A 26,652-nucleotide genomic window follows, 5' to 3' on the forward strand; every position below is an offset into this window, starting at 1 on the left:
TGGTTTGGGTGCATCTGTGTGTGTTTTGGGTGGTTTGGGTGCATCTGTGTGTGTTTTGGAGTGGTTTGGGTGCATCTGTGTGTGTTTTGGAGTGGTTTGGGTGCATCTGTGTGTGTTTTGGTGTGGTTTGGGTGCATCTGTGTGTGTTTTGGGGTGGTTTGGGTGCATCTGTGTGTGTTTTGGGGTGGTTTGGGTGCATCTGTGTGTGTGTGTTTTGGTGTGGTTTGGGTGCATCTGTGTGTGTTTTGGAGTGGTTTGGGTGCATCTGTGTGTGTTTTGGGGTGCTTTGGGTGCATCTGTGTGTGTTTTGGAGTGGTTTGGGTGCATCTGTGTGTGTGTTTTGGGGTGGTTTGGGTGCATCTGTGTGTGTTTTGGAGTGGTTTGGGTGCATCTGTGTGTGTTTTGGAGTGGTTTGGGTGCATCTGTGTGTGTTTGGTGCATCTGTGGTTTGGGTGCATCTGTGTGTGTTTTGGGTGGTTTGGGTGCATCTGTGTGTGTTTGGGGTGGTTTGGGTGCATCTGTGTGTGTTTTGTGGTTTGGGTGCATCTGTGTGTGGTGGTTTGGGTGCATCTGTGTGTGTTGGAGTGGTTTGGGTGCATCTGTGTGTGTGTTTGGGTGCATCTGTGTGTGTTTTGGGTGGTTTGGGTGCATCTGTGTGTGTGGTTTGGGTGCATCCGTGTGTGGTTTGGGTGCATCTGTGTGTGTTTTGGGGTGGTTTGGGTGCATCTGTGTGTGTTTTGGGGTGGTTTGGGTGCATCTGTGTGTGTTTTGGGGTGGTTTGGGTGCATCTGTGTGTGTTTTGGGGTGGTTTGGGTGCATCTGTGTGTGTTTTTTGGGTGCTTTGGGTGCATCTGTGTGTGTTTTGGGGTGGTTTGGGTGCATCTGTGTGTGTTTTGGTGTGGTTTGGGTGCATCTGTGTGTGTTTTGGTGTGGTTTGGGTGCATCTGTGTGTGTTTTGGTGTGGTTTGGGTGCATCTGTGTGTGTTTTGGTGTGGTTTGGGTGCATCCGTGTGTGTTTTGGGTGCATCTGTGTGTGTTTTGGGTTTGGGGTGGTTTGGGTGCATCTGTGTGTGTTTTGGGGTGCTTTGGGTGCATCTGTGTGTGTTTTGGGGTGGTTTGGGTGCATCTGTGTGTGTTTTGGGGTGGTTTGGGTGCATCTGTGTGTGTTTTGGGGTGGTTTGGGTGCATCTGTGTGTGTTTTGGAGTGGTTTGGGTGCATCTGTGTGTGTTTTGGGGTGCTTTGGGTGCATCTGTGTGGTGCTTTGGGTGCATCTGTGTGTGTTTTGGGGTGCTTTGGGTGTACCTGTGTGTATTTTGGGGTGCTTTGGGTGCACCTGTGTGCGTTTTGGGGTGCTTTGGGTGCATCCGTGTGTGTTTGGGGGTGTTTTGGGTGTACCTGTGTGCGTTTTGGGGTGTTTTGGGTGTACCTGTGTGCGTTTTGGGGTGCTTTGTGTGTACCTGTGTGCGTTTTGGGGTGTTTTGGATGTACCTGTGTGCGTTTTGGGGTGTTTTGGGTGTACCTGTGTGCGTTTTGGGGTGTTTTGTGTGTACCTGTGTGCGTTTTGGGGTGTTTTGGGTGTACCTTAGGGCGCTCTGTGCCGCAGGGCAGCGCCGTGTTTGACTTCTCGGGCACGGGCCCCGAGGTGCTGGGGAACTGGAACGCGCCGCGCGCCGTCACCCTGGCCGCCATCATCTACTGCCTGCGCTGCATGGTGGGGCAGGAGCTGCCGCTCAACCAGGTGCGCGGGGCCCCCATGCGCCCTGCAGGAGCCCAGGCAGGAGCTGTGGGTGCTGCCCCCCCCAGGGCACGAGGGGCTCGGAGCTGGGGGGTCCTGGCCCCTGTTCCCCTGGGACCCCTGGGTGCGGGTCTCCCGGAGGGGGGTGTCGGTGGGTGCTGACTGCGCCCCCCCCCCAGGGGTGCCTGGCCCCCGTGCGCGTGCTCATCCCCAAGGGCTCCATCCTGGACCCCTCGCCCGAGGCCGCCGTGGTGGGGGGCAACGTCCTCACCTCCCAGCGCGTCGTGGACGTCATCTTCAAGGCCTTCGGCGTGTGCGCAGCCTCCCAGGTACGGGCTGGGCACCGGGGGGCAATGGGAGCGATGGGGGGCAATGGGGGCAATGGGGAGCAATGGGGAGCGATGGGGGGCAATGAGGGAACGGGGCAATGGGGAGCAATGGGGGGCAATGGGGGAATGGGGGCAATGGGGGCAATGGAGGCAATAGGGGGCAATGAGGGACCAGAGAGAATGAGGGCAATGGAGGGCAATGAGGAACAGAAGGGAATGGGGGCAATGGGGGGCAATGGGGTGATAGGGGGTGATGAGAGAATGGGGGCAATGGGGGGCAATGAGGGACAGGAGGGAATGAGGGCAATGGGGGGCAATGAGGGACCAGAAGGAATGGGGGCAATGAGGACAATGGGGGGCAATGAGGAAATGGGGGCAATGGGGGCCAATGAGGGACTGGAGGGAATGGGGCCAATGATGACAATGGGGGTGATGGGGGGCGATGGGGGGGCAATGGGGGGCAATGGGGCAATGGGGGGGCAATGGGGGTGATGGGGGCATTGGAGGACTAAGGGCAGTGGGAGGCAATGGGGAAGCAGGGGGCAATGGCGGGAGTGGGGTAAATGGGGGTCCCAGGGGTTGGGGCTCTCAGGGGGCCCAGAGGTCCTGGGGGTCGGGGGTGCCAGAGGTCTTGAGGATCCCAGCTCTTGGAGGTCCCAGGGTGCCGGGGCTCAGGGTGCCGGGGCTCAGGGTGTTGGGGCTCAGGGTGCCGGGCTCAGGGTGCCGGGCTCAGGGTGCCGGGGCTCAGGGTGCCGGGGCTCAGGGTGTTGGGGCTCAGGGTGTTGGTGCTCAGGGTTCTGGGCTCAGGGTGCCGGGGCTCAGGGTGCCGGGCTCAGGGTGTTGGGGCTCAGGGTGCCGGGCTCAGGGTGCCGGGCTCAGGGTGCCGGGCTCAGGGTGCCGGGGCTCAGGGTGCCGGTCCCTCCCGCTGCCCCCCCAGGGCTGCATGAACAACGTCACCTTCGGCACCGCCCGCTCCGGGTACTACGAGACGGTGGCGGGCGGCGCCGGCGCGGGCCCTGGCTGGCACGGCCGCAGCGGGGTGCACACGCACATGACCAACACCCGCATCACCGACCCCGAGATCCTGGAGCAGCGGTGCGGGACCGGCGGGACGGGGGTCGGGAGGGGACGGGGGTGCGGGGGGGGTGCGGGCGCTGGAGCTGCCGGGGCTGCCCGCAGGTACCGGGTGCAGGGGGCGCTGCTGAGCACTGGAGCTCCGGTGCTGCCCCGCAGGTACCGGGGGCGCTGTGGGCGCTTGGGGGCGCTGTGGAGCACCGGAGAACCGGTGCTGCCCGCAGGTACCGGGTGCAGGGGGCGCTGCTGAGCACTGGAGCTCCGGTGCCGCCCGCAGGTGCAGGGGGCGCTGGGGGGCGCTGCTGAGCACTGGAGCTCCGGTGCTGCCCCGCAGGTACCGGGGTGCAGGGGGCGCTGTGGGCGCTGGGGGGCGCTGCTGAGCACTGGAGCTCCGGTGCTGCCCCGCAGGTACCGGGGTGCAGGGGGCGCTGTTGAGCACCGGAGCTCCGGTGCCGCCCGCAGGTACCGGGGTGCAGGGGGCGCTGGGGGGCGCTGCTGAGCACTGGAGCTCCGGTGCTGCCCCGCAGGTACCGGGGTGCAGGGGGCGCTGGGGGCCGCTGTTGAGCACTGGAGCTCCGGTGCCGCCCGCAGGTACCGGGGTGCAGGCGGCGCTGGGGGGCGCTGGGGGGCGCTGCTGAGCACTGGAGCTCCGGTGCCGCCCGCAGGTACCGGGGTGCAGGGGGCGCTGCTGAGCACTGGAGCTCCGGTGCTGCCTGCAAGTACCGGGGTGCAGGGGGCGCTGGGGGGCGCTGCTGAGCACCGGAGCTCCGGTGCCCCCCGCAGGTACCGGGGTGCAGGGGGCGCTGTTGAGCACCGGAGCTCCGGTGCCGCCCGCAGGTACCGGGGTGCAGGCGGCGCTGGGGGGCGCTGGGGGGCGCTGCTGAGCACTGGAGCTCCGGTGCCGCCCGCAGGTACCGGGGTGCAGGGGGCGCTGCTGAGCACTGGAGCTCCGGTGCTGCCTGCAAGTACCGGGGTGCAGGGGGCGCTGGGGGGCGCTGCTGAGCACCGGAGCTCCGGTGCCCCCCGCAGGTACCGGGGTGCAGGCGGCGCTGGAGGGCGCTGGGGGGCGCTGTTGAGCACCGGAGCTCCGGTGCTGCCCCGCAGGTACCGGGGTGCAGGGGGCGCTGGGGGGCGCTGCTGAGCACTGGAGCTCCGGTGCCGCCCGCAGGTACCGGGGTGCAGGGGGCGCTGGGGGCGCTGGGGGGCGCTGCTGAGCACTGGAGCTCCGGTGCCGCCCGCAGGTACCGGGGTGCAGGGGGCGCTGCTGAGCACCGGAGCTCCGGTGCCGCCCGCAGGTACCGGGGTGCAGGGGGCGCTGGGGGGCGCTGGGGGGCGCTGCTGAGCACTGGAGCTCCGGTGCTGCCCGCAAGTACCGGGGTGCAGGGGGCGCTGGGGGGCGCTGCTGAGCACTGGAGCTGCCGGGGCTGCCCCGCAGTTACCGGGTGCAGGGGGCGCTGTGGGCGCTTGGGGGCGCTGTTGAGCACCGGAGCTCCGGTGCTGCCCGCAGGTACCGGGGTGCTGGGGGGCGCTGTTGAGCACTGGAGCTCCGGTGCCGCCCGCAGGTGCAGGGGGCGCTGTGGGCGCTGGGGGGCGCTGTGGAGCACCGGAGCTCCGGTGCCGCCCGCAGGTACCGGGGTGCAGGGGGCGCTGGGGGGCGCTGGGGGGCGCTGCTGAGCACTGGAGCTGCGGTGCCGCCCGCAGGTACCAGGGTGCAGGCGGCGCTGGGGGGCGCTGGGGGGCGCTGTTGAGCACCGGAGCTCCGGTGCTGCCCCGCAGGTGCAGGGGGCGCTGTTGAGCACTGGAGCTCCGGTGCTGCCTGCAAGTACCGGGGTGCAGGGGGCGCTGTTGAGCACCGGAGCTCCGGTGCTGCCCGCAGGTACCGGGTGCAGGGGGCGCTGCTGAGCACTGGAGCTCCGGTGCTGCCCGCAGGTACCGGGGTGCAGGGGGCGCTTGGGGGCGCTGTTGAGCACCGGAGCTCTGGTGCCGCCCGCAGGTACCGGGGTGCAGGGGGCGCTGTGGGCGCTGGGGGGCGCTGTTGAGCACCGGAGCTCTGGTGCCGCCCGCAGGTACCGGGGTGCAGGGGGCGCTGTGGGCGCTGGGGGGCGCTGCTGAGCACTGGAGCTCCGGTGCCGCCCGCAGGTACCCGGTGGTGCTGCAGCGCTTCGGGCTGCGGGCGGGCTCGGGAGGCGCCGGGCGCTGGCGCGGCGGGGACGGCCTGGTCCGGGAGCTGCTGTTCCGGGAGCCGCTGGAGCTGGCGGTGCTGAGCGAGAGGAGGGTGCTGAGGCCCTACGGGCTCCGCGGTGAGAGCTCGGGGGGGCGCGGGGCTGGGGGGCAACGGGGGCACCCACGGAGCAGCAGGGACCCATGGGGGCAGCAATGGCACCCATGGAGCAGTACGGACCCATGGGGGCAGCAATGGCACCCATGGAGCAGCAGGGACCCATGGGGGCAGCAATGGCACCCATGGAGCAGCACGGAACAATGGGGGCAGCAATGGCACCCATGGAGCAGCACAGAACAATGGGGGCAGCAATGGCACCCATGGAGCAGTAGGGACCCATGGGGGCAGCAATGGCACCCATGGAGCAGCACGGAACAATGGGGGCAGCAATGGCACCCATGGAGCAGCAGGGACCCATGGGGGCAGCAATGGCACCCATGGAGCAGTAGGGACCCATGAGGGCAGCAATGGCACCCATGGAGCAGCAGGGACCCATGGGGGCAGCAATGGCACCCTGTGAACCCCCATGACTCCCCATAACCCCCCGACCCCCCTGACCCCCATCTCTCCCTTAGGGGGCAGCCCCGGTGCCCCAGGCCTGAACCTGCTGCTGCGCCGCGACGGGAGAACCCTCAACCTGGGGGGCAAGAGCTCCGTGTCGGTGGAGCCGGGGGTGAGTGCGGGGACCCCCCATACATCACCTACAGCCCCCATAGAGACCCAGTAACCCATAGAGACCCACGGATGCCCCATAGACCCCCAACCCCCCCCCAGATCCCCCCCCATTCCCCCCCTTTCCCCCCTGACCCCCGCTCCCCCCATAGGACGTTTTCCGCCTCCTGACCCCCGGTGGCGGCGGCTTCGGAGCCCCCGAGGACGGGCCCGGGGCCGGGGATGGGGCTGGGGCTGAGGATGGGGCCGGGGACAGAGCCCGGGGGGGGGGCCCGGTGCCACCGCCCCCCCCCAGCTTCACCGAGCGCGGGAGCGTCTTCGAGTACCGGCGGGCGCAGGAGAGCGTCTGAGGGGCTGCCCCACAACTGCGGCCATGGGGCTGCCCCACGGCACACAGCGCACCCCATGGGCTGCCCCACAACTGCGGCCATGGGGCTGCCCCACGGCACACAGCGCACCCCATGGGCTGCCCCACAGCTGCGGCCATGGGGCTGCCCCACGGCACACAGCGCACCCCATGGGCTGCCCCACAACTGCGGCCATGGGGCTGCCCCACGGCACACAGCGCACCCCATGGGCTGCCCCACAACTGCGGCCATGGGGCTGCCCCACGGCACACAGCGCACCCCATGGGCTGCCCCACAACTGCGGCCATGGGGCTGCCCCACGGCACACAGCGCACCCCATGGGCTGCCCCACAGCTGCGGCCATGGGGCTGCCCCACGGCACACAGCACACCCCATGGGCTGCCCCACGTCACACAGCACACCCCATGGGCCGCCCCACAGCACACCCCATGGGCTGCCCCACGGCACACAGCACACTCAATGGGCAGCCCCCAACCCCAGAGGCACACACCCCATGGGGCAGCCCCCCCAAGGTATGCACAGCCCATAGGGCAATCCCCCAACCCCAAATGCATATATCCCATGGGGCAGCCCCCCAACCCTAGATACGCACAAGTCTATAGGGCAGCCCCTAACCCCAAGTAGCACCCCCTTGATCTTAGCTATGCACAATCCATGGGGCATTCCCCGAGCTCCCTTCACACACACCCCATAGGGCAGCTCCCCTCACTACACACACTCTATGGGGCAGCCCCCCAACCCTAGATATGCACAATTCATGTGGCAGACCCCAACCCCAATGCACGCCCCATAGGGCAGCTCCCCTCACTGCGCACACTCCCTGTGGGGCAGCCCCCAACCCTAGATAGGCACAGTCAATAGGGCAGCCCCCAAGCAGCATCCCCTTGATCGTAGCTATGCACACTCCATGGGGCAGACCCCAGCTCCCTTCACCCGCTATGGGGCAGTTCCCCAACTCCAGCTATGCACTCCCCAAAGCAGAGGGGACCGAGGGTCACCTCATGGGGCAGAGCTCAGGGTACTGCTATGGGGCAGCCTCTGCCCCATAGCTCTGCCCGTGGGCTTCAGCGCTTCTGCCTTGAAGCACATGGGGACCCCCACCCAGCACCCCGCAAATGTGGGGGCTGAGCCCCACAAGTGTGGGTCTCCATCTGCCCCATTGATCCCAGCTTGGTGCCTTCTAATAAAGGATTCAGACCTGCCCGTGGCCTTGTGTGTGATGGGGGGGGGGGGGGGGCAGCCCCCCAAGTGCTGTGGGGCTGGGGCAGTGCTTGGGCCTTTATGATAAAACTGACTGGAGCCAGGTCAATGCCGGATCAATGTCTCATCACTGCCCCATTCCGGACCAATGCCAGGTTGGTGCCAGATCAATGCCCCATCAATACCCCATCAATGCCGGATCAATGTGGGATCAATGCTGGATCAGTGACAGATTGGTCCCAGATCAATGTCAAATCAATGCCCCATCAATACCAGATCAATGCCGGATCAATGCTGGATCAATGCCAGATTGGTCCCAGATCAATGCCCCATCAATACCGGATCAATGCCAGATCAGTGTGATATCGGTGGCAGATCACTGCTGGATCGATGCAGGATCAGTGTCAGATTGGTGCTGGGTCAATGTCAAATCAATGCTGGCTTGGTCCCAGGTCAATGCTGGATTGCTGCTGGATCAATGCCCCATCAATACCAGATCAATGTAGGATCAATGTCAGACCATTACCAGCTCAGTGCTGGATCAATGCTGAACTGGTCCCAGCTCAGTGCTGGATCGGTGCCATACTGGTGCTGGCTCAGAGCTGAGTCGGTACCAGACCAATGCCCCATCACTGCTGGGTCCATGCTGGGTCAGAGCTGGAGCGGTCCCAGATCAACACTGGATCAATACTGAACCAGTATTGCTGGTGGATCACTGCTGGATCCGTGCTGGATCAGTGTTAGATCACTGCTGGATCCATGCCGGATCAGTGCCACGATGGTGCCGGATCAGTGCCGGATCCATGCTGGATTCGTGCTGGATCTGTGCCGGATCAGTGCCACGATGGTGCTGGATCAGTGCCGGATCCATGCTGGATTCGTGCTGGATCCATGCTGGATCAGTGCCACAATGGTGCCGGATCAGTGCCGGATCCATGCTGGATTCGTGCCAGATCAGCGCCAGATCAGTGCCACGATGGTGCCGGATCAGTGCTGGATCAGTGTTAGATCACTGCCGGATCAGCACCAGATCAGTGCCACGATGGTGCCAGATCAGTGTTAGATCAGTGCCGGATCAGCGCCAGATCAGTGCCACGATGGTGCCGGATCAGTGTCGGATCCATGCTGGATTCGTGCCGGATCAGCACCAGATCAGTGCCACGATGGTGCCGGATCAGTGCTGGATCAGTGTTAGATCACTGCCGGATCAGCACCAGATCAGTGCCATGATGGTGCCAGATCAGTGTGGGATCCGTGCTGGATCAGTGCTGGATCAGTGGCACATTGACACCAGCACCGTGTCCCAGTCACCCCTTGCCCCGGTGTCCTGGTATCCCCATGTCCCGGTGTCCCGGTGTCCCAGTGCTGGTGTCGCTGTGTCCCAGTGTCCCGGTGTTGCTGTGTCCCGGTGTCGCTGTGTGCTGGTGCTGGTGTCCCGGTGTCCCAGTGTCCCGGTACTGGAGTGCTGGTGTTGCTGTGTCCCAGTGCCCCGGTGTCCCGGTGCTGGTGTTGCTGTGTCCCAGTGCCCCGGTGTCCCGGTGCTGGTGGTGTTGTGTCGCTGTGTCCCAGTGCCGGTGTTGCTGTGCCCCGGTGTCCCGGTGCCGGTGTTGGTGTCAGGGCGCGCCGGGGCCCACGTGCAGGCTGAGGGCCACGGGCAGGTGATCGGAGCACGTGGCCAAGCGGGTGATGAAGGAGACGGCGGCGACGTCCTGGGGACAGGGGACAGGGGGTCGGGGGGGGTCAGGGGGGTCACGGGGAGGTCAGGGGGGGTCAGGGGGGCTCAGGGGGGTCACGGGGTGTCAGGGGGGGTCAGGGGGGGCTCAGGGGGGTCGGGGGCTTCAGGGGGGCTCAGGGGGCTAAGGGGGGCTCAGGGGGGGTCAGGGGGGGTCGGGGGGGTCAGGGGGGGCTCAGGGGGGCTCAGGGGGGTCAAGGGGGTCGGGGGGGGCTCAGGGGGGTCACGGGGGGTCAGGGGGGGTCAGGGGGGCTCAGGGGGGTCACGGGGGGTCAGGGGGGGTCAGGGGGGGCTCAGGGGGGTCGGGGGCTTCAGGGGGGCTCAGGGGGCTAAGGGGGGCTCAGGGGGGGTCAGGGGGGGTCGGGGGGCTCAGGGGGGGTCAGGGCGGGTCAGGGAGGCTCAGGAGGGGTCAGGGGGGTCAGGGGGGGTCGGGGGGGTCAGGGGGGGCTCAGTGGGGCTCAGGGGGGTCAAGGGGGTCGGGGGGGGCTCAGGGGGGTCACGGGGGGTCAGGGGGGGCTCAGGGGGGTTCAGGGGGGGTCAGGGGAGTTCAGGGGGGGTCAGTGGGGGCTCAGGGGGGGTCAGGGGGGGTCGGGGGGCTCAGGGGGGATCAGGGCGGGTCAGGGTGGGTCAGGGGGGTCAAGGGGGGGTCAGGGGGTCTCAGGGGGGTCAAGGGGGGCTCGGGGGGGTCAGGGTGGGTCAGGGGGGTCAAGGGGGGTCAGGGGGGGCTCAGGGGTCTCGGGTTCCCCCCCCATTGCAGCTCTCACCGTGCGCAGCGGCGGCCGCGGCCGGAACACGGCGTAATCCAAGCGGCGGCCCCGGCACGGGGCGGGGAAGGAGGCGTCCGGGAGCCCCGAGGCCAGGATGGGGCCCGCCAGGAACCGGCAGCGGCCACCGGGAGAGGAGAGGGTCCTGGGGGGACACGGGAGGGCAGTGACGGGGGCACGGGGGGGGGACAGGGAGGGAGGGGGGCAGCGAGGGATGGGGGCAGCGTGGGATGGGGGCAGAGTGGGATGGGGGCAGCGTGGGATGGGGGCAGAGTGGGATGGGGGCAGCGCGGGATGGGGGCAGCGTGGGATGGGGGCAGCGTGGGATGGGGGCACTGTGGGATGGGGGCAGCGTGGGATGGGGGCAGCGTGGGATGGGGGCAGCGCGGGATGGGGGCAGCGCGGGATGGGGGCAGAGTGGGATGGGGGCAGTGCGGGATGGGGGCAGCGTGGGACGGGGGCACTGCGGGATGGGGGCAGAGTGGGATGGGGGCACTGCGGGATGGGGGCAGCGTGGGATGGGGGCAGAGTGGGATGGGGGCAGCGCGGGATGGGGGCAGCGAGGCAAGGGGGCACACCGGCATGGGGGCAGAGTGGGATGGGGGCAGCGCGGGATGGGGGCAGCGTGGGATGGGGGCAGAGTGGGATGGGGGCAGAGTGGGATGGGGGCAGCGCGGGATGGGGGCAGCGTGGGACGGGGGCACTGCGGGATGGGGGCAGAGTGGGATGGGGGCAGAGTGGGATGGGGGCAGAGTGGGATGGGGACAGTGCGGGATGGGGGCAGAGTGGGATGGGGGCAGAGTGGGATGGGGGCAGCGCGGGATGGGGGCAGAGTGGGATGGGGGCAGCGCGGGATGGGGGCACTGCGGGATGGGGGCAGCGAGGGATGGGGGCACTGTGGCACCCGGTCAGCACGGGATGGGGACAGCACAAAGTGAGGGAAGGGCAGCAGGGCACCACGGTGACACCAGGGCACCACGGTGACACCAGGGCACCGGGACACTCCGGCATGAAGACACATGGGGATGGGGGATTTGGGATGGGGAATGCGGCAGGACAGGGGTGCCATGGGATAGGAACAAGGGGGAAGTGGAATGGGGACGTGGGGACTTGGGGACATGGAGGCACAGGGATGGGGTGGCACAGGGACCTCGTGGCACAGGGATGGGCCCCCCCCCCAGGGCTTTGATGGCCTTTCCCCATGTCCCCTCCCCATCACCTCTTCATCTTCTCCGGGGTGGACACGGGCTCCTCATAGATCTCCAGGTAGTTGAGGAGAGTGCCTGGGAACAGGGGAGATGGGGCAGATAAGGATATGGGGGAGATGGGGCACATAAGGACATGGGGGAGATGGGGCACATAAGGACATGGGGGAGATGGGGCACATAAGGATATGGGGGGAGATGGGGCACATAAGGATATGGGGGGAGATGGGGCACATAAGGATATGGGGGGAGATGGGGCACATAAGGATATGGGGGGAGATGGGGCACATAAGGATATGGGGGAGATGGGGCACATAAGGATATGGGGGGCTATGGGGCACATAAGGATATGGGGGAGATGGGGCACATAAGGACATAGGGGGAGGTGGACACAGGGGTTGGGACAAGTGGCGATGAGGACAGGGACGGTGCCCGGGCCAGGCCACGCTGTGTCCCTGGTGGGTGACAAGGGGTGCCCAGTCCCACCTATGGCCCAGGGCTCATCCTGCCCCGGTCCCTGGCGACACGGGTCCCGGTAGAGCTCGAAGAGCTGGTGCCGCTGGTTGAGCTGGTCACCTGCGGGCAGGGACGCAGAGGGGGTCACCCCATGGACAACGCGTGCTCCCTGTGCCCTCAGGTCCCTCAGTCCCCATGTCCCCTATCCCCATGTCCCTATGTCCCCATATCCCCTATCCCCATGTCCCTCAGTCCCCATGTCCCCTATCCCCATGTCCCTATGTCCCCTATCCGCATGTCCCTATGTCCCCTATCCCCATGTCCCTCAGTCCCCATGTCCCCTATCCCCATGTCCCTATGTCCCCTATCCCCATGTCCCTCAGTCCCCATGTCCCCTATCCCCATGTCCCTATATCCCCTATCCCCATGTCCCCTATCCCCATGTCCCTCAGTCCCCATGTCCCCTATCCCCATGTCCCGATATCCCCTATCCCCATGTCCCTATGTCCCCATATCCCCTATCCCCATGTCCCTCAGTCCCCATGTCCCCTATCCCCATGTCCCTATGCCCCCATATCCCCTATCCCCATGTCCCTATGTCCCCTATCCCCATGTCTCTATGTCCCCATGTCCCCTGTCCCCTATCCCCACCTCCCCTCTCCCCATGTCCCCTATCCCCTATCCCCACCTCCCCTATCCCCATGTCCCCTATCCCCTATCCCCACCTCCCCTATCCCCAATTCCCGTATCCCCTATCCCCCTGTCCCCTATCCCCACCTCCCCCATCCCCACCTCCCCTATCCCAACCTCCCCTATACACATGTCCCCTATTCCCCTGTCCCCTATTCCCCTGTCCCCTGTCCCCTATCCCCACCTCCCCTGTCCCCTATCCCCTATCCCCCTATCCCCCATCCCCACGTCCCCATGTCCCCAGGTCCCCCCCGTCCGTCGCCCCCCGTGTCCCCACCGCGGGAGCAGTTGTCGAAGTTGAGGTCCCCGCAGAGGACGTCGAAGGCCACCAGGTCCCCGCTGCGCTCCTGCTCCTGCTGGAACCGCTGCAGCCAGCGCAGCGCCAGCGTCAGCTGCGCGTCCCGGACGGCGCCGTCCCCTGCGGCACACGGGGCCCATGGAAGCGCTGCGCTGCCGCCCCCCGGCCCGCCCCGTCCCCGCCGCCCGCCGCTCACCGGCCGGCGCCTGCAGGTGCGTGCAGCCCACGTAGCCCACGATGCGGCGGTGCCGCGCCGAGCCCAGCTGCACCTGCGGGGCGACAGCGGCCTCAGCGGGGCCCCGGCGCCGCGGCGGGGCCCGGCGGGACCCGCGCTCACCTGGACCATGAGCAGCCCCTTGTCGGCCATCGCGTCCTCCCGGGCGCCGTTGGGGAAGCTGCGGAAGGCGGCGGCCAGCACCGGGAAGCGGCTGGCGAGGAACAAGCCGCTGCCGAGCAGCCGCAGGCGCCCGCGGCGCAGCCCCCCCGTGCCCACCTCCGAGATAACGTGCGGGAACACGCGGCCGAGCCGGCGGCGGAGACACGCGGCGGCCGCGCCGTCGAACACCTCCTGCAGGCAAAGGACGTCGGCGGCCGGCGGGAAGCGCTCGGACAGCGGCGGCTCCGGCTCCGTCACCGGCGGCTCCGGCTCCGTCACCGGCGCCTCCACCTCGGGCATCTCCAGGGCCACGCCGCGCTCGGTGCTCAGGGTCCCTCCGTAGCCGTTGGCTCCGCGGTGCCGCGGCTGCACCAGGCCCGCGCGGTCGCTGCCGGGGTCCGGCGGGGCCGGGACGAGGCGCCGGGCGATGTCCGCCGCCCGCTGCGGGGTCTGCCCCAGGTTGCTGAACTTGGCCAAGCCGCTGGGCAGGAGGCAGAGGTTGGCGCTGACGAAGGTGAAGGTCCGGGGCTGCCGCAGGTCCCAGGGCTCGGCCGGCGGCGCCGCTGCCGTGTGCTGGTAAAGGAAGGGGCTCCGCGCCGCCTGCAGCGGCAGCCACAGCAGCAGCCCCAGCGCCGTGAGCGGCAGCGAGAGCAGCAGCAGCACCGCGAGCACCGGCCCCGCCAGCGCCCGAGCCGCGCAACCGCGGCACCAAGCGCACGGCCGCCGCCGCCGCTCCGCCGTCGTGGGCCGCAGGTCCAGGAGCCGGTTGAGGGCCCAGGAGCCGGGAGCCAGCAGCGCCCGAGCCACGGCGTCCAGAGCCGCCAGCGCGGGGCTGCGGAACGGGGCCTGCGGCAGCGGCATCCCCGGGGGCGCGCTCAGCGCGGGGTCCCCGCCGCAGCCGCTGACACCTGCGGGACACGGAGCCGCGTTGGGACCGAGCGGCCGCGTCCCCCGTGAGCGCCCCGCGCGGCTCCGGGGCCGACGGAAGCACCGGAGCGGGCCGGGGGCCGCGGAGCAACCGGAGCCCGAGCACCGGCACCCACGGAGACCCCGGCACCGGCGGCACCCCCGGCAGCGCCGCTCGCCCGCGCCCGGGAGCCTCCGTCCGGCCGCGGGAGCCGGGAAGGGGCTGAGCCGCGGCGGCGCCGGGACCGGCCCGACGGGTTCCCGGTACCTGCGGGGGGCAGGACCCGGCGCCACGGGCGAAACCACCGCGTCTGCCCCGGCACCGCCGGCTGCGCCAGGGAGCCCTGAGCGAGCCTGATCGGGTCTGACCGGGTCTGAGCGAGCCCTGAGCGAGCCCTGAGCGAGCCTGACTGAGCCTGAATGAGCCTGACCGGGTCTGAGTGAGACCTGAGCGAGCCTGAATGAGCCTGACCGGGTCTGAGCGAGCCCTGAGCGAGCCTGACTGAGCCTGACGGAGCCTGAGTGAGACCTGAGCGAGCCCTGAGCGAGCCCTGACTGAGCCTGACTGAGCCTGACCGGGTCTGAGCGAGCCCTGAGCGAGCCCTGAGCGAGCCTGACCGGGTCTGAGCGAGCCCTGAGCGAGCCCTGACTGAGCCTGACCGGGTCTGAGTGAGCCCTGAGCGAGCCCTGACTGAGCCTGACCGGGTCTGAGCGAGCCCTGAGCGAGCCCTGAGCGAGCCTGACCGGGTCTGAGCGAGCCCTGAGCGAGCCCTGACTGAGCCTGACCGGGTCTGAGCGAGCCCTGAGCGAGCCCTGAGCGAGCCTGACTGAGCCTGACTGAGCCTGACCGGGTCTGAGTGAGACCTGAGCGAGCCCTGAGCGAGCCTGACTGGGTCTGAGCGAGCCCTGACTGAGCCTGGCCGGGTCTGAGCGAGCCTGACCGGGTCTGAGCGAGCCCTGAGCGAGCCCTGACTGAGCCTGACTGAGCCTGACCGGGTCTGAGCGAGCTCTGAGCGAGCCCTGACTGAGCCTGACCGGGTCTGAGTGAGCCCTGAGCGAGCCCTGAGCGAGCCTGACCGAGCCTGACCGGGTCTTGTCTGAGCCCTGTCTGAGCCCAAGCCCTGCCTGAGCCCAAGTCCTGCCTGAGCCTAGGTTCAGATCAAGCCCTGCCCAAGTCCTGCCTGAGCCCGGGTTCTGCCTGAGCCCGGGTCCTGCCAGAGTCCTGCCCAAGCCCAAGTCTAACCAGAGCCTGGGTCCTGCCCAAGTCCTGCCCGAGTCCTGCCTGAGCCACAGCCCTGCTCCAGCCTGAGTCCTGCCCACATCTGACCTGACCCTACCTGAGTACTGACTGAGCCTGGGTCTTACCTAAGCTTGAGCCCTGCCTGAGTCCTGCCTGAGTCTGACCTGACCCTACCTGAGTACTGACTGAGCCTGGGTCTTGCCTAAGCTTGAGTCCTGTCTGTCCTGCCCAAGTCTAACCTGACCCTGCCAGAGCCCTGCCCACGTCCTGGGCCCTGCCCAAGTCCCGAGTCCTGCTCCAGCCTGAGTCCCGTCTGAGTCCTGCCCTCCTGCGCCCACTGCCAGTGTGGGATGCTGCTGGGCACTGGGGATGCTGGGGCCACTGGGAGCGCTGGGGCTGCTCCAACCCATCCCAGCTCCCGGTACACGCAGCCGCTCAGGGCTGTGTTGGCTGGTGGTGTCCCCGGCCTGGCACCAACCTTGGCTCCATCCCTGCTGCTGCCATGGGGCCAGGGCGCTGCCATGGGGCCAGGGCACCGCCATGGGGCTGGTTCCCACCTCACTGACCCCAGCACGGCCCTGGCACAGCTCTGGCACGGCCCCAGCACGGTTCTGGCACAGCTCTGGCACAGTTCCTGCCCCATGGTTCCTGCCCCACGGCGCTGGCGCAGCTCCGAATGACTCAGCCCAGGGCCCGGCACTTCCCAGCGGCTCCCACATCCCGCGGGAAGGTCAATCACTGTCACGGGAGTGTGAGTGTGTGGGGAGCGGCCCCCGCGGTGCCGGGGTCACCGTGAGCCATGGACAGGCAGCCACAGCGGAGCCGGTGGGGCCGAACACGGAGCGGGAGCAGGAACAGGGAGCAGGGAACAGGGAGAAGCAGGCAGCAGTCGTTGGTCTCACAGGACTGATGTGGGCATTGTGCAGGCAGCAGAACCAGCATTGACCCATTGCCCCACAGTGCGGGCAGCAGCCGGAAGCAGCATTGCCCCATTGCCCCACAGTGCGGGCAGCAGAACCACCATTGACCCATTGCCCCACGGTGCAGGCAGCAGAACCAGCATTGACCCATTGCCCCACGGTGCAGGCAGCACTGGGAAGAGGCATTGACCCATTGCCCCACAGTGCAGGCAGCAGAAACACCATTGCCCCATTGCCCCACGGTGCAGGCAGCAGAACCAGCATTGACCCATTGCCCCACGGTGCAGGCAGCACTGGGAAGAGGCATTGACCCATTGCCCACAGTGTGGGCAGCAGAACCAGCATTGACCCATTGCCCCACGGTGCAGGAAGCAGCAGGAAGAGGCATTGCCCCATTGCACCACAGTGCAGGAAGCAGCACTGCCCCATTGCCCCACGGTGCAGGAAGCAGCAGGAAGCAGCATTGCCCCATTGCCCCACAGTGCAGGAAGCAGCAGGAAGCAGCATTGCCCCATTGCCCCACAGTGCAGGAAGCAGCAGGAAGCAGCATTGCCCTATATGCCCACAGTGCGGGCAGCAGCCGGAAGCAGCATTGCCCCATTGCCCCACAGTGCGGGCAGCAGCCGGAAGCAGCATTGCCCTATATGCCCACAGCGTGGGCAGCAGCCGGAAGCAGCATTGCCCCATTGCCCCACAGTGCGGGCAGCAGCCGGAAGCAGCATTGCCCTATATGCCCACAGCGTGGGCAGCAGCCGGAAGCAGCATTGCCCTATATGCCCACAGTGCGGGCAGCAGCTGGAAGCAGCATTGCCCTATATGCCCACAGTGTGGGCAGCAGCCGGAAGCAGCATTGCCCTATATGCCCACAGTGCGGGCAGCAGCCGGAAGCAGCATTGCCCTATATGCCCACAGTGTGGGCAGCAGCCGGAAGTAGCATTGCCCTATATGCCCCACAGTGCGGGCAGCAGCCGGAAGCAGCATTGCCCTATATGCCCACAGTGCAGGCAGCAGCTGGAAGCAGCATTGCCCTATATGCCCACAGTGCGGGCAGCAGCCGGAAGCAGCATTGCCCTATATGCCCACAGTGCGGGCAGCAGCCGGAAGCAGCATTGCCCCAGTGCCCCACAGTGTGGGCAGCAGCCGGAAGCAGCATTGCCCTATATGCCCACAGCATGGGCAGCAGCCGGAAGCAGCATTGCCCTATATGCCCACAGTGCGGGCAGCAGCTGGAAGCAGCATTGCCCTATATGCCCACAGTGCAGGCAGCAGCTGGAAGCAGCATTGCCCTATATGCCCACAGTGCGGGCAGCAGCCGGAAGCAGCATTGTCCCATTGCCCCACAGTGCGGGCAGCAGCCGGAAGCAGCATTGCCCTATTGCCTTATGGTGGGGGCAGTAGCAGGAAGTGGCATTTCCCGTGGTACAGGCAGGAGAACCGGCAGTGTTGGCAGGGCGGGCAGCACCAGGGCCCCTGGTGTTGTGTTTGCCCGGCACCCGCCTGTTTGCCTGCACCGCACTGCCTGTACCTTGCTGCCTGTCCTGTGCTGCCCGGCAGCTCCTGCCTGCCCCTGCCTTCGGTGCTGGCAATGGAGTGAATGGCACCGACCCCAGGGCTGGTTCCTTCCCTGAGATCCCGGCAGCCCTGAGCTGCCCGCATCAGCCCCTGCCAGCACCAGCCCTGAGCTGCCCACACCAGTCCCCTGCCCTCACCAGTCCCCTGCCCTCACCTGCCCCTGCCCTCACCAGTCCCCTGCCCTCACCAGCCCCGAGCTGCCCGCACCAGTCCCCTGCCCTCACCAGTCCCCTGCCCGCACCAGATCCTGCCTGCATCAGCCCCTGCCCTCACCAGTCCCCTGCCCTCACCAGCCCCGAGCTGCCCGCACCAGCCCCTGCCCTCACCAGTCCCCTGCCCTCACCAGTCCCCTGCCCGCACCAGATCCTGCCCGCATCAGCCCCTGCCCACACCAGTCCCCTGCCCTCACCAGCCCCTGCCCACACCAGCCCCTGCCCTCACCAGCCCCTGCCCGCACCAGCCCCTGCCCACACCAGCCCCTGCCCACACCAGCCCCTGCCCACACCAGTCCCTGCCCTCACCAGTCCCTGCCCTCACCAGCCCCTGCCCACACCAGCCCCTGCCCTCACCAGCCCCTGCCCGCACCAGCCCCTGCCCACACCAGCCCCTGCCCACACCAGTCCCTGCCCTCACCAGTCCCTGCCCTCACCAGTCCCTGCCCTCACCAGCCCCTGCCCGCATCAGCCCCTGCCCACACCAGTCCCCTGCCCTCACCAGCCCCTGCCCTCACCAGTCCCCTGCCCGCATCAGCCCCTGCCCACACCAGTCCCCTGCCCTCACCAGCCCCTGCCCTCACCAGTCCCCTGCCCGCACCAGCCCCTGCCCTCACCAGCCCCTGCCCGCACCAGCCCCTGCCCGCACCAGCCCCTGCCCTCACCAGTCCCCTGCCCTCACCAGCCCCTGCCCTCACCAGTCCCCTGCCCGCACCAGCCCCTGCCCTCACCAGCCCCTGCCCGCACCAGTCCCCTGCCCGCATCAGCCCCTGCCCACACCAGTCCCCTGCCCACACCAGTCCCCCGCCCGCACCAGCCCCGGCCGGCACCAGCCCCTGCCAGCACCAGCCCCTGCCCTCACCAGTCCCCTGCCCGCACCAGTCCCCTGCCAGCACCAGCCCCGGCCGGCACCAGCCCCTGCCCACACCAGCCCCGGCTGGCACCAGCCCCTGCCCATACCAGTCCCCTGCCCACACCAGCCCCTGCCCACACCAGCCCCTGCCCGCACCAGCCCCTGCCCACACCAGTCCCTCCGCCGCCGGCCTCGGTCACGCCACGTCCCGTGTTCCCGGTGCCCGCCGCTCACCTTCGCACTCCACGGCCCCGGGCGCCATGGCCAAAGCCACCAACACGGGAGGCTCCGGCCCCGCTGCCGACGGTCACCGGCGGCTCCGCAGGTCACAAACATCCGCTGGCTGCGGCCGGGCCCGGTGCCCGGGCTGGCGACATTCCTGCCGCGGTGCGTGGCCAGCGCCGCACCTCCTCTTCCTCCTGCGGGCAGGGGCCGGCACGGTGCGGGCAGGGGCGGGCACGGTGCGGGCAGGGGCGGGCAGGGGCGGGCAGCGGTACGGACGAGGTCTGGCAGTGGTACAGGCAGGGAGCCGGAGCTGCTGGTGCTGCACCTTGCCCGGCTCGTTCAACCGGCGCTGTAACCCCTTGTCTGCCGCGTCCTGGCTGTGCCGGTGCCCGGGGGGGTGGTGACGGGTGCAGGGTGACGGGTGCTGGGTGCTGAGTGCTGGGCGCTGAGTGCTGGGCGCAGGGTGCTGGGTGCTGTATGCAGGGTGCAGGGTGCTGAGTGCTAGGTGCTGAGTGCTGAGTGCAGGGTGTTGGGTGCAGGGTGCTGGGTGCTGTATGCAGGGTGCAGGGTGCTGTGTGCAGGGTGCTGTGTGCAGGGTGCTGGGCGCAGGGTGCTGGGTGCAGGGTGCTGGGTGCTGGGTGCAGGGTGTTGGGTGCAGGGTGCTGGGTGCTGTATGCAGGGTGCTGTATGCAGGGTGCTGGGTACAGGGTGCTGGGTGCAGGGTGTTGGGTGCAGGGTGCTGGGTGCAGGGTGCAGGGTGTTGGGTGCAGGGTGCTGAGTGCTGGGTGCTGAGTGCAGGGTGCTGGGTGCAGGGTGCTGGGCGCAGGGTGCTGTGTGCAGGGTGCAGGGTGCTGTGTGCAGGGCGCAGGGTGCTGGGTACAGGGTGCTGGGTGCTGTGTGCAGGGTGCAGGGTGTTGGGTGCAGGGTGCTGGGCGCAGGGTGTTGGGTGCAGGGTGCTGGGTGCTGAGTGCAGGGTGCAGGGTGCTGGGTGCAGGGTGCAGGGTGCTGGGTGCTGGTGCTGGGTGCTGAGTGCAGGATGCAGGGTGCTGGGTGCAGGGTGCTGGGTGCTGAGTGCAGGATGCAGGGTGCTGGGTGCAGGGTGCAGGGTGCTGGGTGCTGGTGCTGTCCCCTACCTGGCTGCTTCTCGATGAGCTCCGGCTGCGCTCGGCCCGGCCCCGCGTGTCCGCTCCTTTCCCGTCGGCGCCGGCTGACTCCGCGCTGCCTTTCCCCTTCCTGCCCCGGGCAGCGCGGAGCCGGGGCTGAGGCGGGGCTGAGCACCCCAGAAACCTGCGCCCAGCACCGGCCCGGCCGCTCCCGGGCTCACGTCAGGACCAGGGGTGTCCGTGCGCCCCTCCGCGGGGCTGCCCCCTCCCTCCCGTGCTCCCGGGGCCGGTTCCAGGCTCCCGCTTCCGCATCCGAGCGGCGGCGGCTGCCAAAGGGAACAGGGAAAGGAGCCACGGCCTTGACCGCGGGGTGACCCCCCCCTCCCTGCACCGGTGTCTGTAACCCTGCCTGCACCCAGCACCGCTGCCTGTAACCCTGCCTGCACCCAGCACCGCTGCCTGTAACCCTGCCTGCACCCAGCACCGGTGTCTGTAACCCTGCCTGCGCCCAGCACCGCTGCCTGTAACCCTGCCTGCACCCAGCACCGGTGTCTGTAACCCTGCCTGCACCCAGCACCGGCGTCTGTAACCCTGCCTGCGCCCAGCACCGGTGTCTGTAAACCTGCCTGCGCCCAGCACCGCTGCCTGGAACCCTGCCTGCACCCAGCAGCGCTGCCTGTAACCCTGCCTGCGCCCAGCACCGCTGCCTGTAACCCTGCCTGCGCCCAGCACCGCTGCCTGGAACCCTGCCTGCACCCAGCACCGCTGCCTGGAACCCTGCCTGCACCCAGCACCGGTGTCTGTAACCCTGCCTGCACCCAGCACCGCTGCCTGTAACCCTGCCTGCGCCCAGCACCGCTGCCTGTGACCCTGCCTGCACCCAGCACCGCTGCCTGTCACCCTGCCTGCACCCAGCACTGCTGCCCTTACCCTGCCTGCGCCCAGCACCCTGCCTGCACCCAGCACCGCTGCCTGTAACCCTGCCTGCACCCAGCACCGCTGCCTGCACCCAGCACCGCTGCCTGTGACCCTGCCTGCACCCAGCACCGCTGCCTGTCACCCTGCCTGCACCCAGCACCACTGCCTGTCACCCTGCCTGCACCCAGCACCGCTGCCTGTCACCCTGCCTGCACCCAGCACCCTGCTGGCACCCAGCACCGCTGCCTGGAACCCTGCCTGCACCCAGCACCCTGCCTGCACCCAGCACCGCTGCCTGTCACCCTGCCTGCACCCAGCACCGCTGCCTGGAACCCTGCCTGCACCCAGCACCCTGCCTGCACCCAGCACCGCTGCCTGTAACCCTGCCTGCACCCAGCACCGCTGCCTGTAACCCTGCCTGCACCCAGCACCGCTGCCTGTAACCCTGCCTGCGCCCAGCACCGCTGCCTGTAACCCTGCCTGCACCCAGCACCCTGCCTGCACCCAGCACTGCTGCCTGTAACCCTGCCTGCACCCAGCACCGCTGCCTGTAACCCTGCCTGCACCCAGCACCGCTGCCTGGAACCCTGCCTGCGCCCAGCACCGCTGCCTGTAACCCTGCCTGCACCCAGCACCGCTGCCTGTAACCCTGCCGGCACCCAGCACCGCTGCCTGTAACCCTGCCTGCACCCAGCACCGGTGTCTGTAACCCTGCCTGCACCCAGCACCCTGCCTGCACCCAGCACCGCTGCCTGTAACCCTGCCTGCACCCAGCACCGGTGTCTGTAACCCTGCCTGCACCCAGCACCCTGCCTGCACCCAGCACCGCTGCCTGTAACCCTGCCTGCGCCCAGCACCGCTGCCTGTAACCCCGCGTGCCCCCAGCGCCGCCGCAGACGCCGTTGTTGCTCTGGCTCAGGTTTATTGCCCGGTGCCGGTGCCCGCGCTCACCAGAAGAAGAGCGGGTGCCCGTCCTCCCGCGCCAGCGCCTCCAGGCACTCCAGCAGCACCATCGCGTCCCGCAGCGCCGCCCGCGGCACCGTCTCGGCCAGGACGCGGCGCAGGAAGGCCGGGCTGTGCCGGGGGTCGGGGCTGCTGGGCCCCGCCAGGACGCCGAAGGCGTTCACCAGCGCCTCGCTGAAGGCGGGGTGCACCGAGGGGCTGTAGCCCAGCGCCTGCAGCCGCCGCATCACGCCCAGGTAGCGCCGCACGGCCTCCAGGCAGCCCCGCTCGTCGAAGCTGCCCGGGACCGCGTTCAGCGCCGTCTGCGGGGGTTGGGGGGGGAGAGCGCCGGGTGAGCGCCGCGGGTCCCCGCCGGGCTGGCGGTGCCGGGGGGGGCCGCAGGGCTCGGTACCGTCATGATCCTCTCGGGGATGGCGGCGACGGTGAAGCCGTAGAGCCGCGCGTGGTCGGGGAAGACGCTGGCGAGGATGCGGCGGTCGAGCTGGAACGCGATCTCCCCCACCAGCGGCTCCCAGGGCCGCTGCCGGCTCCCTGCGGGGCCCCCGGCGGACGGAGTCAGCCCCGCGCATCGGCAGCGCCACCGCGGCCCCGAGCTCCCCGCTGGGTCCCCCCCGCTCACCTGGTGAACCCGAGACCGGCGGAGAGTCCTGAGCCACCGCCGGCCCCGGCAGCTCCAACCCCGGTGCTTGCGGTGCTGCCGGGGGCGCCGCCGGGGCCGGGGCCGGGGCCGCTGCCGGTGGGAAGGGGTGCGGGGGGGGCCGCAGGTCCGACAGCCTCATGCTGCTGCTGCTCAGCTCCGGCGTCACGGGAGGGGTCCGGGAGCCGGCGGGGCTGAAGCGGTTCAGGGGACACGAGAGCCGGAGGCTGTCAGCGCCGGGGGGGCCGGGCACGGGCACCGGGAGCGCTGCCGGGGAGGAGAAGACTGGGGGGGGGCTGCAGTGGAACCATCAGCCCAGGGCTGGGGCTGGGGTTAGCATGGGATGGGATGGGAATGGTTGGGGATGGGGTTAGGATGGGGATGAGGATGGGGATGGGATTAGGATGGATGGGGATGGAATGGGGATGGATGGGGATGGGATGGGATAGGGTTAGGGTGGAGATTGGATGGGATGGAAAGCCCCCTCCGTATACATCTCATCCTGCCATCAGCGAATATCATGCCGCTGCTCAAGTTGCTGTTCATGTCGCTGCTGATGCCGGCGCTGCCGCTGATGCCGGCGCTGCTGTCGGTGACTGTCGAGCCCAGGGGCAGCGGAGCCCAGGGTCCATCCTGCGACTGCTGCGTGATGTCCCACGGGGAGCTCTGCTGCAGCGGTGCCAGCTCTGGCGCGCCGCTCGCTGCAGTGCTGTGGTCAGTGCATGTGCCACCACCACCACAACCCTCTGCCACCACCACCACAACCCTCTGCCACCACCACCACCGCAACCCTCTGCCACCACCACTATAACCCCTCTGCCACCACCACCAGTGCAACCCTCTGCCACCACCACTATAACCCCTCTGCCACCACCACCAGTGCAACCCTCTGCCACCACCACTATAACCCCTCTGCCACCACCACCACAACCCCTCTGCCACCACCACTATAACCCCTCTGCCACCACCACCACCACAACCCTCTGCCACCACCACCACAACCCCTCTGCCACCACCACCGCAACCCCTCTGCCACCACCACTATAACCCCTCTGCCACCACCACCACAACCCTCTGCCACCACCACCACCGCAACCCTCTGCCACCACCACTATAACCCCTCTGCCACCACCACCAGTGCAACCCTCTGCCACCACCACTATAACCCCTCTGCCACCACCACCGCAACCCCTCTGCCACCACCACCGCAACCCCTCTGCCACCACCACCGCAACCCCTCTGCCACCACCACTGCAACCCCTCTGCCACCACCACCACAACCCCTCTGCCACCACCACCACAACCCTCTGCCACCACCAGCGCAACCCCTCTGCCACCACCACCATAACCCCACTGCCACCACCACCGCAACCCTCTGCCACCACCAGCGCAACCCCTCTGCCACCACCACCATAACCCCACTGCCACCACCACCGCAACCCTCTGCCACCACCACCGCAACCCCTCTGCCACCACCACCGCAACATTCTGCCACCACCACCGCAACCCTCTGCCACCACCACCATAACCCCTCTGCCACCACCACCATAACCCCTCTGCCACCACCACCACAACCCCTCTGCCACCATCACCGCAACCCTCTGCCACCACCACCGCAACCCCTCTGGCACTGCCACTGCCGAGGTGTTTCCCGTGCCCGCACGGCCACCCACCTGTGCCAGGGAAGGGGAAGTAGCCGCTGTGGGTCCCGAGCGGCGGCGCGGAGCCGGGCACAGCCCGCTGGCATTGCCGGAGCTGCCGCTGGTCCTGCAGCCGCCCCACAGCCCGCGCCAGCTCCTCGTTCTCCGCCAGCAGCGCCTGGATCTCTCGGCGCAGGCGGTCATAGCAGGCCAGGACCGCGAGCCCCGCGCGCGGCACCGGCTCCATGGGGCTGCCCGGTGGTGCCAGCGGCAGCCCCGTGGAACCTGGGGGGAGCCGGGGCCCTGGTTCCACGGGGACGTCACAAAGGGACATCGGCCCCAACGCCCAGCGCGGCCGCGGCCGCCCGGCACTGCCATGGCGCTCTGCTCCGGGAAGCACCCGCTCCACCGGCACGAGGAGGGGTGGCTGCTGCCGGGGTGCCCCATGCGGGCTCCCTGCCTCCATCCCCCTCGCTCTGGGCCCGCAGGAGCTCAGCTGGGGCCGTGCTGCGGCACGGGCTGGGGCACCGCGGCGCTGCCACCCCCGGCACCCCTATGGGGAGCCTGGCTCAGCCCTCCCGGCTGCCGGGACCCCCCCCGCGACGGCTGCGCCGGCCCCGCTTCCCCGGCCCCGCATCCCCACGCGTGGCCCAGCGCGCCCGCACGCTCCACGGAGAGCCTCGGCAGCGCCGACCCGACCCCGGCACCGCCGTGCCCCGGCGAGGAGGAGGAGGAGGAGGAGGCCCTCAGCACCACGCTGCCGTTGTGCCGGCTCAGCGCCAGCGCCAGCACCGCCATCGACCGCCGCTCCTTCCTCGCCACGGGCCTGGCTGCCGAGCTGCTGGAGGAGCTGCTGAGCCGGCGGCTGCCGGCGCCGCGGCCGGAGCGGGATGAAGGCAGCCCCGGGGAGCGGGGCTGTGCCAGCATCACCGCCTCCCCGTCCCGGGGGCACAAGCAGGGCTTCCAGCGCGCCATGGAGAGCTTTCGGGAGCCGGCACGGGTGGCACTGGAGGCTCCCGGCTGCCCCGGGCAGCGCTGGTGCCAGGCCCAGCACCGCGGCCACCCCTGCTGTGACCCTGCCTGGCGCGTGGCCCATGGCTGCTGCGCCCGCGTGGAGCCGGTGCCGGGCATCGGGCACCAGCGTGGGCCAAACCCCGGCCCCACGGCACCAACCCGCAGCGAAACCTCCAGCACACGGCACCGCCACAAGCACCGCAGCGGCACCCGGGACGCGCACCCGGCGCCTGGCGCCGGCACCATCGTCAGCCGCGAGCTGCAGCAGGGCTGGCGTGGCACCCGGGCTGCGGCCAGAGCAGCCAGCGAGCCCCAGTGGGAACCAGAGCTCAGCCGGCAGCCCCGCGGCCAGGAGGTAAGGGTTGGTGTGCTGGGCTGGCAGGGAGCCTTGCCATGGGGCACAGAGCATTGCCATGTGGCACGGAGCCTTGCCATGGGGCACAGAGCGTTGCCATACGGCATGGAGCCTTGCCATGGGGCACAGAGCATTGCCATACAGCATGGAGCCTTGCCATGTGGCACGGAACATTGCGATAGGGCACAGTGCCATAATGGAGCATTGCCGTGTGGCATGGAGCCTTGCCATGGGGCACAGAGCATTGCCATGTAGCATGGAGCCTTGCCATGGGGCACAGAGCGTTGCCGTGTGGCATGGAGCCTTGCCATGGGGCACAGAGCATTGCCATACGGCATGGAGCCTTGCCATGGGGCACAGAGCATTGCCATGTAGCATGGAGCTTTGCCATGGGGCACAGAGCATTGCCATACAGCATGGAGCCTTGCCATGTGGCACGGAGCATTGCGATAGGGCACAGTGCCATAATGGAGCATTGCCATGTGGCATGGAGCCTTGCCATGGGGCACAGAGCATTGCCATGTAGCATGGAGCTTTGCCATGGGGCACAGAGCATTGCCATACAGCATGGAGCCTTGCCATGTGGCACGGAGCATTGCGATAGGGCACAGTGCCATAATGGAGCATTGCCATGTGGCATGGAGCTTTGCCATGTGGCACGGAGCATTGCGATGTGGCACAGTGCCATAATGGAGCCTTGCCATGTGGCACAGAGCATTGCCATATGGCACGGAGCACCGTCATGGCTCCACCACCACTGCACCTCTCCCCCCGCAGGGTCTCGCCGTGTCGCTGCAGTGCCACGATGGAGAAGCAGAGCCGGGGCCGGGCTGCGGCTGCGGCTGCGGCTGTGCCCTGGCCCTGAAGACCCCCCCGCAGGACATGGGCTGGATGCAGCAGGAGCAGGAGGTGCTGGTGCCACGGAGCTGCTGTCAGCAGCCGTGTGCCGCCGGTGCCACCAACATGGTGCAGG

General features: G+C 68.4%; 3 protein-coding genes and 1 long non-coding RNA gene across 5 annotated transcripts; 2 read left to right on the forward strand and 2 right to left on the reverse strand.

Moving 5' to 3' along the window:
* The first annotated feature begins 1,567 nt into the window (after positions 1-1,567).
* On the forward strand, positions 1,568-6,493 carry OPLAH (5-oxoprolinase, ATP-hydrolysing). Its single transcript, XM_062636621.1, has 6 exons — positions 1,568-1,739; positions 1,916-2,065; positions 3,003-3,160; positions 5,279-5,439; positions 5,936-6,033; positions 6,185-6,493. Exons 1-6 carry the CDS (start codon positions 1,710-1,712, stop codon positions 6,380-6,382), a joined length of 795 nt encoding a protein of 264 aa, XP_062492605.1. The 5' UTR covers positions 1,568-1,709; the 3' UTR covers positions 6,383-6,493.
* A 2,684-nt stretch (positions 6,494-9,177) lies between these two features.
* Positions 9,178-20,209, reverse strand: LOC134172971 (sphingomyelin phosphodiesterase 3-like). Of its 2 annotated transcripts, XM_062636620.1 has the most exons (9): positions 20,183-20,209; positions 19,059-19,243; positions 13,083-14,029; positions 12,942-13,014; positions 12,725-12,865; positions 11,788-11,877; positions 11,316-11,379; positions 10,097-10,241; positions 9,178-9,309 (listed from the first exon to the last, which is right to left on the reverse strand). In XM_062636620.1, the coding sequence occupies exons 2-9, from the start codon at positions 19,084-19,086 to the stop codon at positions 9,214-9,216; spliced, it is 1,584 nt and encodes a 527-aa protein (XP_062492604.1). In that variant the 5' UTR covers positions 19,087-19,243; positions 20,183-20,209; the 3' UTR covers positions 9,178-9,213. The 2 variants fall into 2 exon arrangements, with proteins under 2 accessions (XP_062492604.1, XP_062492603.1); XM_062636619.1 differs by lacking the exon at positions 20,183-20,209 and having other exon boundaries at positions 19,059-19,259.
* Positions 19,140-20,209, forward strand: LOC134172972 (uncharacterized). The gene is made up of 3 exons (XR_009968077.1): positions 19,140-19,264; positions 19,296-19,446; positions 20,134-20,209. It is a non-coding gene; the product is annotated as an uncharacterized LOC134172972 (long non-coding RNA).
* A 1,768-nt stretch (positions 20,210-21,977) lies between these two features.
* LOC134172969 (speriolin-like) lies at positions 21,978-25,570 on the reverse strand. Its single transcript, XM_062636617.1, is given in 7 exon segments — positions 21,978-22,335; positions 22,425-22,564; positions 22,653-22,937; positions 23,165-23,371; positions 24,344-24,672; positions 24,674-24,863; positions 24,976-25,570. Coding segments are annotated over 7 exon segments (2,064 nt in total). The 3' UTR covers positions 21,978-22,017.
* Between the last annotated feature and the right edge of the window lie 1,082 nt (positions 25,571-26,652).

Source organism: Pezoporus occidentalis, unplaced genomic scaffold (genome assembly GCF_034315485.1).
Source record: "Pezoporus occidentalis ecotype Australia unplaced genomic scaffold, CSIRO_AGI_Poc_V1 ctg488, whole genome shotgun sequence".
Classification (NCBI taxonomy): Eukaryota; Metazoa; Chordata; class Aves; order Psittaciformes; family Psittacidae; genus Pezoporus; species Pezoporus occidentalis.